At 40.8% G+C, this 14319-nt stretch overlaps 1 protein-coding gene across 1 annotated transcript in view; it reads right to left on the bottom strand.

The window, feature by feature from the left end:
- Positions 1 to 1096: 1096 nt before the first annotated feature.
- The window catches only part of PUDP (pseudouridine 5'-phosphatase), a 74439-nt gene continuing 61216 nt past the window's right edge, over positions 1097 to 14319 (bottom strand). The window contains exon 4 of the mRNA XM_066620339.1: positions 1097 to 1701. Coding sequence (XP_066476436.1) covers positions 1525 to 1701 — 177 coding nt within the window. The 3' untranslated portion in view covers positions 1097 to 1524. The remainder of the gene's footprint in view (positions 1702 to 14319) is intronic.

The raw sequence follows: 14319 nt of genomic DNA, 5'->3' as shown, positions 1-14319 counted from the left end.
GTCAGGGCTTTTCAAGTAAGTTGTGGCACCAGAGAAGCAAAGCAGAGGTAATTAGAGGGCTGTTAATCGCCATGGTAACTTCCCTAGCAAACTCCAGCCAAAGTTAACCTTTTATTCTCCTCCTGAGAAAAGGTCAGAGTTGAAGGCTTCATTGAAATCAAGCAAGCCTCCTTCTCTTTAGAAGACTCTGCTGAAACCTCTTTCCATTTTGCAAATGCTTGCATTTGGCAGATGTCTGTTTTTTTAAATACCAGGATGTAATCCTCCTTTTCATTTGAAACAAAGTCCCAGGCTACAATTCAGTGCACCATTACTTGTATGACACCCACGGAAAGCAATGGGTCTACTTCTGAGTAAATAGGGTTGCAACTATATGCCGTTGTACTTGCTCACAGTCATACCTTGTTACTTGTCTCTCTGCTGTGAATTGAATTGCAAACTCCCAGTTATGTGTTAAAAGTCAGAGGCTCAACATGTAAGGTACAATAGACAACTTAAAGAAGGATTTGATTAATGGTTCTCCTGCAGTGATTCTCATCCCATTTTCACTTGTGTACCCCTTGGCAGCCTATTTCCATAAATTGTACCCCTCATATTAGTTAAATATTTGTAATTAATATTAATAATATAAGCCCTCATCTCTTCTATATGAAAATCCATACTTCATGTATTCATCACAATATTTTCTCTTTTTATCTGTTTGAAGAACATAAGATTCTGCCTTTGCACTGTTTTGCACCAGAAGTGTGCTGAGAAATTCTTGGTGATTGATTACATCCATATTATGTTTCAGCCTTTTTACTGTGCAGGTTTTCAATCTCATACATGAATGGATGACCAAAAACTAGCTATTGGTGGAGCTTTCACAGCCAACTAGCTACCTCCCTTTCTGCCTTGCTGGCCCTGCAAGGCATTCTGGAGTACTACCTGCCTTTTTCTGCCATTATTCAATTCTTTTTCAAGTACCTCTGGGGATACATATACCCTGGGTTGGGAACCACTGTACTACTGGTATGTTGTTTACAGTGCACTTTCTCTAATAGTGTTTACAAAAAGGTTGTGAAGACCAGAATTAAAAAGTTAAAGAATAAAAATGTATCTTATGATCTTTTACTGTATTTTTTAAGAGACTGTACAGTTCTTAAGTAACAATTACAGGTAGGTTATTTTTCAGGATCTGGTCTCAAGTAAAATCAGACAAAGCTACAGACAGACATGCCCCTAAGTTTAACCCTGCCCCCAACTTATCTGAGGATCATAGAAAATTCCATGATTTTCGGCTCAAAACCTGCCCTTGACTTATCTGTGAGATTGATTTATGGACGAGTGTCTACAGTGCATAGCAAGATGCCAGGTGCATCTTTCCATCTTCCATCAACCATCTTGAATTTGAAAACAAGTTATCCAGTATAATTTAATTATTAAAAAAATGTAACATATGATTACAAAAGGAATTATAAACACATCCTTTACTCCAAATCTAAATTAACATGGTAAATCAACATAGTAAAAATAAAACTATTCTCAACTAAATGGTGGTAAACCAAACAATTCTGGCTTGAAATCTTCCATAGACTTCAGAACGATTGTTGCTTCTTTTGTAAGATCTTTGCTCAGGTTTTCATCTGGAATCATGACCACCTGCATCCCAGCCATCAGCGATGCTTTGACCCCATTGGGAGCATCTTCAAATACAAGACACTGAATGAAAAAGAAAAATATAATCAGAAGGTGAGTGATTACTGTCTATTCAGCCAATAATGTTTTTGCAAAGGGGGGGGGGAGACAATTTCCTAGATCATCTTCCATCTTTCTTTAACCTTTGGAGACCACATTAGTTAGGATGAAATTTAACGGCCTAATCCTATGGGCCATTTACAGCAGCAGAACTACTGATCCACTGTCATAATCATTCTGTGATGACATCAATGTCACACTGCTGCTGCACATGAGAGCCACTGGCCTTTTCTGCCAGTGGCTCTATGCATGCGCCAGAATAACTCAGATGGTCCGCCAGCCCAGGTAAGCTGGTCCCTCCATATGTAACAGCTGGACACAGGAGTTTATAGAAACAGCTGGCAAGATTCTTGCTCACAATTGGCTGTTAAAGATGTGACACTACCTACAATTAATACAGCTGTTGCAAATTAAGGGCTTTATCACTGAGCAAAGAAAGTTCAGACATTCACTTTAAAAAGGCCATTCAATACACTTGTAACTCATTTCACAGAAGAGAACTATGCGCTACTGTTGCCATTATATGCTGAGCGCATCACAGACACAATATTGATATGCTTTTCTGACGTATTGCTTAATTCTAGGACAGACACCAATTGTGGAAATAAACATTTTATGCTATCAATTCTTATTTTTTATTGAGCAATAAAGTACTCATCAGACCTGCATTTTGAAAATTAAATGAGCTCATTTTGTTCACAAAATATTACTTCTTTGTACTCTTTCTGTTCTCTCCCTCCAGTTACATTATAAATATGAGTTTTATATCCACACATGAGAGTAGAAACTCTTGGTTTACAGTTTGTCTCAAATGAAGTGTTAGTGTAAAATAAAAAGTCAGAATAAAATAGTAAATGCCAACTTTGCTTTTATACAGTACGACAGAAACTTGCTACACATTTGACTTTATTATCACAGCTTTTGCTAACACTGAACACTGCAGTCTAAACCAAAATGTATCTGTATTAATACAGCGATGTTAATCAAGCTTCATTTCAACACAGTATAGGTAGTAGTATGTTGCTTCCTTCTCCTTTCTCAACTGATTTCCTGAAAATATCAAACTAATGTGTCTGGCCAACAATCTTGGAAATGGAAATTTTGCTGAATGTGTATGCCAGAGTTACATGAGATTTATGTCCCTGGACCTTGTAGCCTCTTCTCGACATTGTGTGAGATTTAAGTTTATTACTACTTTTTAATTCAGAACGCAATATTTCCTTCCAATTTTTTCCAGCTACTTGCTTAAATACAAAAACATACAACCAATTAGAACAAAATACAATGGGACCCTCTTTATCCCTGGAGGTCTGAATTCCAGAAACCTGGCAGATGAGATGGACAGATGCTCAAGTCCCTTAACAAATAGGAGAACAGGAAAAGTTACTGGAAAACCTAACCAACCAAGGATCAAAAATATTCAGCAAAAAAAATATAAAAAAATTCCCTGTATTTTACCAGCATTGTGCGGTGTCTCCAGCAGCACCCGTTTGGGTGCATTCTGGCTTTCCAGATTTCCCTTTATTGGCTGAAGACAGATCTGCGCTTCAATCTGTGGTCCCTGGTGCACAGAAGTCACTGGAAGAAGCAGCTTGGCAAAGTGAAACCTAACTTGGTGTTTTGTTTTATTTTGTTTTAAACTTGGTTTCAGAAGTTTCACAGTCTGGGCTTGGGAAAGTTGCCCAAGTTAGGTTGTGTCTATCCAAACCTGAACCCCTTTATGTTGGTCCTCTTGCTACTTGGAAAGAGTAGCTCTTGCTATTCTTGCTCTCCTGGTCCTTCTATGTGGGCACAACAGCTTCATAGTGTCTGCTTATATCTGTGCGCTGTGAAAGAGTTGCTCCCAATAGGCAAATAACAGTTATTCTTTTCCACAATCTAGTGTGACCTGGTCAACAGTATCTGGAGGATGCAGGAAACTGAAATATGAAAGTATTTTAGTCCAGAATCAGAATTAAGAAACATGACATTTTCCCTTACAGACTTTAAATTGACTCCTTTGTGAATAAGACTGAAAAACATTTTCCTTGCAGACAGTAAATTGTCCCCATTGTGACTAATTATCTACAAAAGAAATTCTTGGAGAAAAGGAAAAGGACATTTGGGATACTGGAGATAATCCAGAAGCATTAAGGGCACGCAGTCGCCCCAACAGGGAAGTCGCAATTTTGAACACCATTGATCAGAGCCTAATACGATCCACGTAAGGAAACATTCATACCACCTACAATTAAAGATTTCTTGAACTACTGCATCTTTATTCAGGAATACTGAATCCCACTCCAACAATGACCCTGTAACAGTGCTGTAGCCTGTGCCGAAAGTACTAATGCTGCACCCGCTCATTAAGACCACATAAGAAGGCAAATCATAACTAGTCAAATTTTGAATTCCTCTGAGGTGCACGTTCAAAAGCATGAAGTATCCAGCCCTTGAGTGTATGCTTGTACTCACGTGTTCTAAGAAACAATTTCATGAATGGTAAAGATCCATTTAACCACCCACTTTTGGAAGTTCAAACGGGCAAAAGCGCAAGTTTACATATGCAGAAAGACTGTCCAACATGAAGCGAAACAACCCACAAAATATGATTTTGAGATAAAAGGGATGTTTCTAGTACAGATACTACTTACTGGATACTACATGTTTGCCAAAAACTAGAGGCAGAATTTGACAGCAGTTTTGCACCTGGGGCAATTAAAAAAAACAACAAAAAACTAAAAGCAAAGTATTTTGAGGCCCGGTGGACACAGCAAATCTGAGTAAACAACCAGTTAGGTGGTTCCTGTGCTTCTGAACCCAACTTCATGGTGACCAACCTTCGCATGGCAATAGCTATTCAAAGTTGGCACATAGGAACTCAAAAGCATTAACTCAAAGATCCAGTTTTAATTTGAGAATTTTTGCAGCTCTCTTCTTGTTGGATTCTCGGGACAAGTTACCTGTCCCTCTGCCACTTTAACAGTTTCCCCAGTTATGTTTTCTTTCCTGCCATACCTCAGAAGTCTTAGGTACTCTTCTTTTATATGTCATTTTTGCAGGTTCATTAAAATTTTCTCATTTAGTTTTCATTCCAAATTGAAGTGTAAGGACAATTTCTCAACCAATATGAAGAATACTCCCTCCACCTTTAAGTCAGAAATCAGCCACTTGTAAATATTAACACAGAACAGAAAATGAAAGAATCAGTTTACCTGAATGTACAAAAATATGTTTTTAAAATTTTAATTACAAACACCAAACCCCCCCCTCCCCAATTTTGCAAACAGAATTGAAAACAACCAAAGCATTGTTTGAGACAATGCCAACTAGGGACCACTGTGAACTGAACAAATATTATCATGCTTTGAACTCCTGTCAAATTTTGTACATGTCCAGGCTATAGCTTTTGTGAACCTCTGCTAATTGGGTAAGAGGCACTTTTTCAAGTGGGTGCTCCTTTTTTTAGCAGGGGGGGAGTAACTGGCCCACATCACCCCAGCACTGTCTGTTCTAGTGGCTGTCTGCTGGTATTCATTTGCATCTTTTCAGATTGTGAGCCCTTTTGGGACAGGGAGCCATTTGATTTTTCTCTGTAAACCGCTTTGAGAACTTTAAGTTGAAAAGCGGTATATAAATACTGTTAATAATAATTAATAATAATAATAAGCAGCATAACCAAGGCTGCTCAGAACTTTTTCTTTAATCCACATTGTACAAATAAATGTACTTCAGTAGGTTTGCTTGAAAGGCCTAATTGACTTCCATGCTGTCATTAAGCTTATTGTATGAAAATGATTGTGGAAAGTAATATGCATAGTGAAAAAGTTTAACTAATTTCCTGAAACCTGAGGCAATTAAAACAATTACCAAAGAAGCTGGAAAATGACCCATACGTATGGTAGCTTTACTGTTACAACAAATAAATGCACTTAGATCTCCCTTTGCTTTTCATTGGCTACTGACACATACGGTCAATATCCAACAGTACAGTATTTTGAGGTAGTTTTGCATGCGTTACAAGAGAATTAAAACCGAACCTATGGTGATGACTGATTGCCATTTTAACCCTAAGAACATAAGAATAGCCCTGCTGGATCAGGCCATAGGCCCATCTAGTCCAGCTTCCTGTATCTCACAGCGGCCCACCAAATGCCCCAGGGAGCACACAAGACAACAAGAGACATGCATCCTGGTGCCCTCCTTTGCATCTGGCATTCTGACATACCTTGCCCAATAATATATTAAATCCAGAGATATGAGAGTTCTTCAGAACTGAGAAATACAAGTGGAAATATTATTTTGTCTGTCAAAAAGACAGATGTTCCTATAAATATTTTCTCTGAAGTTTCTGCTGTCTCCATCTGAATACCTGCATGAGTGTCCAACACTATTCTCCAGTTGCGTGCCTGCCATAGACCTCCCTGGGACAAATGCCCCAGGTGCCGGCCACTAGGTCCCCGTGGAAGCCTCTCTGAGGCTCCCGATGGGGGCGAAAACTGTGCTTCTGGTTTGCTGGAAGAACAGTTTATAGCGCTGGGTATCCTCACAGGTTTCCCCGGCATGGGAGGAGGTCATGTGAGGCACTGTGAGCCTCTGGTGGGGGGGGCAGATTTTTGTGCAGGAGGGTGATAGCCCACGGGGGGGGGGGGGGCATCGCAGAGCTTTGCCCCGGGTGCAGCGCTGCAGAGGTCCACGGCTGCTATTCTTTCCTTGCTAATAAGAGCACTATCCGGGAAAGACAGTTGTTTAGATTTCAGCAACTAACTAGAAAACAATTTGCAATTAAAATAATCCACACTTTCTTTGATATTTTAACACTATAAGGGAAGAAGAGGGGGCATCTCAATAACTGCTAATGATGTAGCTCCATATGTAAGCTACAAGAAGAATGACTGCCATTTCTACGCACCAGTCAAATGTTTATAAGTACAGAGTTTGCATAAGCAGCAAAAAGTACCTCTACTTTATTATCCTAGACATGTAATCTTATGATAAAGGAAGCCACAAAAAAGGAGCTTCCTTCTCAGAACCTGCTCCAGAGATGCCCCCCCCCCAATAGCATCCCCATTTACTGCAATAATAGGGAGAACTCAATGCCTGAATTGCTATTACTGCAATGACTGGAGGAAGCCTGTGCTAAGTCAGGATGGCTGTGCATGCTGGCCTGTTCCTGGATAGGACTGGAACTGTATTAACAATTCTGGGTCTGGGATATCACTACCATGATGCTAAGATTAAAAGCTGATTTTCTCATCATTTGAAAAATGTGGAATGACCTGGAAGTCTAAATGGTAAACCAGGAAAGTTGTTTAGAGAGGTGAAAAAAAAAATGCTGTGGCACAAACTAGCACAATAACTGCACAGTCCTGAATGAAGAAATACTTTTTTTTACATACAGTTTATTAATGCAACCCTGAGATCATAAATGAAAGCCAGAGCGTCTACCTCTTGTCTTTTCAGTCAGATCGTCAACAGCTTTCTATTGTGCTATGCTGCTGACATATACGTATATTAGGCTCAATAACATGGCTTAATGGCTATGAAGTTAGCTAACATTGTTCTTTCTACTGGATATGAGTAGAATTTGTCTGAAAAGCATTAAATAATTTACGAGTGTGATTACTAAGGAAGTGAAATTGTTCTGCCTCATGTCCATTAGAAGCCAGCTATTTCTAGCTTGCCCAGCAGACACTGAACATGCATACTGGATATTTAATCAAACTTTTAATATGAGAACAAACATAGCAAATAGATCAGGGGTGTCAAACATAAAGCCTGCAGGTTGAATGCGGCTCATGGAGCCTTTTAAAACTGGCCCTTGGGCTCTCCCATCACCACCACTGGCTGCTCTCAGCTGCTGAGCTGTGCTGAGATGCTAAAAGGGAGGCTCACATGATATCTTGAAAATATGATCAAGATGTGCGTATTTTCTCTTCTGTCATTTGCGACTAACAAGTTTCTAAGTGAGAAAAAGTGCTTAACATAAACTGCTTAACAACATCACTTCTGGCCCTTAGCAGACATCATGAATGCTATTCGGCCCACTATATGAAACGAGTTTGATACCCTTGAAATAGACAGACCCAGTGTTGACAACAGTTTTAAAAATACCTCATCAGAGCCATTTAACAGAAAAATCCTTACTGCTTATTCGTGTCTAAAAATTTCTGTTGAACCTGTGAAGTAGCTAGAAACGTATGAAATGCTTTGTAAAAGAGTCATTTAAGCTCAGTCTTGGAAGCCCAATCCTATCTCCTGATTGTGCCGGTGCACCATCGAGTACATCTGTGCAACTTAAGACCCCACCACTGCAACAGTGTTGATGGCAGCTGCAAAGCCACTGCTGCTACAGCCATAAAGCTGCACACAGCAAGTAGTGTGGTGCAGACCAACACTCCAGCAGGGTTCTGCTGGCAGAGGGACAGTATCAAGGAGGTGGGTTCCCCCCTCCTGTTACATCCTCTCAGACAGAGTGGGTTGCAGCAGAGCCGACCGCTGCCAGATCCCAAACCCCGATCCTGGGCTAGACGGGCCCCCAGCAGACTCCACACAGTTATGCCAGCAACAGAGCTGGCATAGCTTTGAGGAGTTCCATGATTCTGTTACATCTTTCCACACTTTTAGAACTCATATTCACTGTGAAAATATCTTTTCTAAATGTCAGCACTCTCTGTTTTTCCACGGGCAACTAAGTGAATACTTACAACCGTAAGTTTACCTATATATACAGAGTGCATTCTTCTTTTTTAAGAGCCTCAGACCACACATACCACAAGCGCTTAAAGTTAAACGAACATATTATCTCTCTCAACTATAAAGAATTAAAGTTTGTATTGAAGAATTATGTCTATAATTTGCATTCATTATTAAAGTGTACATTTCTTTTCTTTTTTCTTTAGAAACATTTTTGAACCATTCTAAGGCACAAAATCAAAATGTGCTTCTGTTTCGCTTCATTTCTCAAAACACAACCAACTGCATTTCACCCAAATCTCAGCCTTGCAGGTGCAACAGGATGGAGGACTCTGGCTCAGATCCAAAGGACAAAGAGTGGAAGAAGAAAGTGATTTAGCAGCATTCAGTGAACTCCTGCACAAGTGCTAATGAAAAAGTCTCATAGTGCAGGCCACAATGTATCTGGTTGCATTATAGTACAAGAAAGATAGCAAATAAGGAAGGATAAAGGTTATGGGGTATAAACTTGAAAGGACCATTAAAAAGTGTTTGAAAAGAACATGCTTGAATAGGATGATTTGGGGATCATTCTATGCAAAATTCTTCTGTTAAGTAAAAAAATGGCCCTTCTTTGAGAGAGACAGTCTGCCAGCAGAAAGGCACTCTTAGATCCAAGTCATCTATACCATTAATTTTGGTCCAAATCCTAGTGTTCTGGCAGTGCAAGGCCCAATATCTGCGGTTTTCAAACTCTCCAGGAGTTTGAAAACCGCAGTAAGTCTTTTTACTTACTGGTAAAGTAAGTAACCCCGCAGTAAGTCTTTTTACTTACTGGGTGGGGAGGCAGCAGGGGCAAGGGGAAGGCAGTGACGCGATCCCCAGGATCGTGTTGCTCAGGGGGCTGCAGGGACTGGGGTGCACCCTCCAGTCCCTGAAGCAGCCGTCCCTGTGTGCGGGGAGTCCTGCGCAAGCACCTGCAGGGCGCCCCAGGTCAGGGAAAGGGAGAGTGGAGCGATCTGCTCTGCCTCCGCAAAAGCAGGGACAGCTGCTGCAGGGACTGGAGGGTGCACCCCAGTCCCTGCAGCCCCATCAGAAGGGAAAGCGGAGCAATCGCTTTTGTGGAGCAGGGTGCAATCGCCCCGCTTTCACTTTTCCTCACCTGGGGAGCCCTGCCGAAGGTTGTGCAGGGCTCCCCGCACCCCCGGGAGGCTGCAGGAGGCTTGGGCAAGTGCTTGGGCAAGTGAGAGGCACAATCCTGTGGACCACGCCACTGCCTTCCCCCTGTCTCCTGGCTGCCCCTGCCCCTTAAGGGGGCAGAGGCCAGGACCCACAGGCGGGGGGGGCCCGACGCCCCAGTTTGAATACTACTGCCCAATATGGTGGCATAAAGGCTGGGCCACCATAGTGCATGCAGCTATAGCTCCAAAAGTGCGCATTGGCATTAGTAAGTTGCAGGCATGTTATGGGTGGGGAGGACAGGGAGTGCAGGGCATATCATGATATCATGGTAGGGAAGGGAAAGCAGCATGAACCAGATCCAATCTCCCTTTCCCTGGCCACCTCAACCCTTTTCTCTCTTTGGACATACGCCAGCAAAATGCCTGGTGTAGGTCCAAGGAGACCCATAGACTATTGGGCAGCCTACCAGAGGTAAGTAAATATTTTTAATCACCTCCTGCTGGCTGACCAATCGCCCATCACCACCACTGGATGCACTGCATGTTCTGTCAACACAGTTCCATCAGCGCCAATCACGGGGGATAGGACTGGGCACTTGCTGTAGCAATAGATATGATAATAGATATGATATGATAATAGATATGATAGATGATAATAGATATGATATGATAGCAATAGATATGATAATGTCAATAAGTCATTAGCATGCACTTTGTTGCTGTCGTGATAGTTTTTTTTAGATCTTCTTAAAAAATGTAGATTTATACACCAGCAAGTTCTGCTAAAAATAATGGGTGTGTACATTATTTTAGAAAAAGTTACAAAATGTAAATTGCAAGTGTAGCAATTCAGAAATGTGCCATGATAAAGCTTTGGATTTATTCAAGATTTTTTATTTTCTGCTTTTGACATAAAATAGCTAACAAAAAAGGGAAAATGTGTTTGAGTGACCCACTTAACAGCAGCCTTATTGAAGTACTAGTGAATAAATGAATTTTAAATAGCTACAATATTTGCAATTTTGGATTCCTGCTGTGTAAACTGTCTGAAGAATTAGGATTTTAAAAGAACAAAAACACTGCTTATTTTGGTTCCCCAAGGTAATAGGTATACATTATTTGAAGATTCTCTGTCAGTGACCAAGAACTATCTGCAAAACCACCTAAGTTGCCGTTGTTAGCCCAGCTTCATTATTAGATGAAAGTTCAAGTAGTCAGACATTCAAACTGAAGAATGGAATATTAGAAGAAATGGGATAAATTCATCCTCTGCTGAACTGATTTAGCAAAAGCAACACTCTTGTGCAGAACCGTGTACAGAACTGGCCACTTGAGTTTGTGGAGGAAAATTCATGTACTCCAACTCATGTGATTTGCCATTTTATCAGAGAATCTGCAACATACCTATGCAAATTATAAAATCACCCCTGATCTGAAAGCTTTGGAGAACTTGACTTAAAAAGAAAAGCCTTGAAGAAGCTTCTTAGCCATGATGAAGGGAGAGCTGTAGAATCTCTGAGCTGATGCAAAAGAACAAGGCTTGGGGAGGCTCCCTATACAAGCTAAACAAGACCAGTCTCCTCTACATTTCTTGTTTCTACCTTGTTTTTAATTAATGTTTTTAACTATTGTTGTAAGCCGCCTTGGGTCCCTGTGGGGAGAAAGACAGGATATAAATAAAGTTAATAATAATAATACATAAGGAGCTTTCCACCATCTAACAGTCAGTGGAACACATCCACAGTTCAGTGATGTATGGGGAGGCTGGGGAGGCACCACACACCCAAATGCACAGAGGGAGAGACAGAGCACGGAAAAATATATCTTGCAAAGTATTCACTTATGCGTGCTCCCTCTCTCTTCATCCCCAGAACCAGAAATAAATTCAAAAACAGCTTCCTGCTGCTTTCATGGTTTGAGCAGAATTGAGGCAAGTCTGCCTCCCCAACACTTACTGATGCAGGCACCCTGCCCTTTTCTCATAGAAGGCAGCTGCCCTGCCTTTTTTCATTGAATGGCAGCCATTATTGCAGCCAGCCAACTGCATATGAACTTGATTGATTGAGTACACACACTGTTTAATTCAGTGACTGTGCAGGAGCAGAAAGGAAAAGCGTGGAAAGGCAAGGTCCTTTTTTTTTTTTTTAACTTTTTGGGTGAGGTGAGGCTCTTCCACCCCTGCTGCACATCCCTGCCACAGGCATATCAAGAGGAGGTTTACCAAGAACATAGAAGTGAGACTGGTTTAATTAAGAAGTTGCCCTGTACATTTGAGTAGTTCCATGGTTTGCAAGGTGCTCTTGTCCAAATACTGAAGACACTGTGCTCTTTTGCTCACAGACTATAGATCTCTCTCTTCTTCAGGGACAGCATTTAAAGTTAATCAGAAAACTGTGGATTTGTATCAGCAAGCATTTATGCCCTGCCCTTCTGAAATACAAATTTCCAGCTGAAATCTACTAGTGAAAAAATTCTCGTGCCAAGCCCGCATGCTCAGGTGAAACTAATGAATGACATTATCATTTAGTAACTACTGGATCACTCTGCTACTCAAATGTTCATTTAAGGTGACAATTAAACAAGTGCATGCACATTTCATTATTTTGATCTTCATGTTAACTTGCTGATGTTGCACAATGGGGAACTATATGAAAACAAAACAAGTTTGTAGCACAGGTGCAAGGTTAAAGTGAACATTTGAAGAAAACAACTCAGTAGCACAGAAATAGAAGCTCTTATATTTGCATGTCTTAAATGCCCTTTGGTGAGTTGTTAATTAGAATGCTTGGTAATATTAGCTGTTGCATAAATAATGCTTCATTTTGAAGCCAAAACTTGCAGTGCGCTCTCTCTCTCTGTGTGTAAATATAACAGTCTTGAGACTATTCAGTACAAGTGAACGAATGTACTGCTATGAGTAGCAGCTGGAAACATACAAAGTGATTCTCAGGTAATGAAAAGGCTATTTTACATGCAAATTATCTTGCTAGTGTGTTCCTTTTATGAAAGGACTATACATTTAGAGGCCAGCAAATTAATGACTGAATCCCAGTCTGGATATCATGATCCACCAGCATATAGCTGGAGTTGCTGGTACCTTGGACCCTTTGTCATTCTGCTGCCTCCTAGTGATGGCATGTTAAGCCCAGAGTCAGCAGTGGCAGGCTTGGGAGTTGGAGAGGATAGATATTAGTGGCTGCCATGCATACCAGTTCTTATTGGCCCTTCCTGGCCTGAACCAGACCACAGAAAGCTCTTCAGACTTTTGCTGGTATTAGGTCTGAGAAGACCCACTGGAGACCAGGCAGCCGATGGAGAAGTACGGCATATACTCGTCTACAAGTCAACCTCACAGATAAGCAGAGGGCAGGCTTTGAGCAAAAAAAAATAAAATTAAAAATAAAAAAATAAAAAAAATTAGGACCCTCGGTTAAGTCGGGGATTAAACTTAGGGGGGGTGTCTGACTGTAGTTTCGACTGATTTTACCTGAGACCAGATCCTGAAAAATAACTTTCCACTAATTGTTACCTAAGAACTGTAGTCTCTAATTATTAAAAACATAGTAAAAGATACATTTTTATTCTTTTTAAATTCTGGTATTCTCCACCTTTTTGTAAACACTGTCCAAGCACTGTAAACAACATACCAGTAGAACAGTGGTTCCCAACCTGGGATTCATGTACTCCTAGGAGCACTCAACTGGACCTTTAGGGGTACTTGAAAAAGAATGGAATAATGGCAGAAAAAGGCAGGTCGTGCTCCAAAATGATTTGCAGGGCCAGCAAGGCAGGAAGGAAGGTAGCTAGTTGGCTGTGAAAACCCCACTAATAGCTAGTTTTTGGTCATCAATTCATCTATGAACCAGTGATTGGAAACCAGCACAATAAAAAAGCTGAGACATAATATGGAAAGTGATCAATCACCCAGAATTTCTCAGCACACTTCTGGTGCAAAACAGTGCAAAGGCAGAGTCTTCTGTTCTTCAGACAGATAAAAAGAGAAAACTGGGCTTTCATATAGAGGAGATGAGGGTTTGCATTATTAATTACAAACATTTTGCTAATATGAAGGGTACAATTTATGGAAATGGGCTGCCAAGGGATATGCAAGTGAAAAAGGTTGGGAACTACTGCAGGAGATCCATGAATCAAATCCACCTTTAAGGTGTCTAGTGTGTTAAGCCAGAACTTTACATACAACCCATAACGCATAACTGGGAGTGTGCAATTCAATTCACAGCAGAGAGATGCAGCTGCATATATTTGCAACCCTTTTTACTCAGAAGTAGACCCACTGCTTTCCATGTGTGTTGTTCTTAAGTAATGGTGCACTTAATTGTAGTCTGGGATTTTGCTTCAAATGGAAAGGAGGATCCCATCCTGGTGTTGAAAAAAACAGATCTCTGCTAAATGCAAAACAGAACCAGGCTGCAACAGCATTTGCAAAATGGAACAGAGGAGAATAAAAGGTTAACTTTGGCTGGAATTTCCCAGTGAAGTTACTATAGAAACTAATCTCTGCATTGCTTCTAATGACCAGGTTGAGACAGAAATAAAACTTTTCAGAGTTAAAAAGCTCTACCCTCTGATTGACCCGGAGATAAGACAAAGTGATAATTGGAGCTTGATTACTTGGCAAAAATTTAAGTACTATAGGTGAGTATCTACGATAAGTAAAAATTACTTAACTCTCTTAGGCTGCCTAGTCTCCAGCAGACCCACAGCATTCAGTACACACTCCATGAGC

This window comes from Tiliqua scincoides, chromosome 3 (genome assembly GCF_035046505.1).
Source record: "Tiliqua scincoides isolate rTilSci1 chromosome 3, rTilSci1.hap2, whole genome shotgun sequence".
NCBI classification, from domain to species: Eukaryota; Metazoa; Chordata; class Lepidosauria; order Squamata; family Scincidae; genus Tiliqua; species Tiliqua scincoides.
This window is presented reverse-complemented; position numbering and strand designations above follow the sequence as displayed.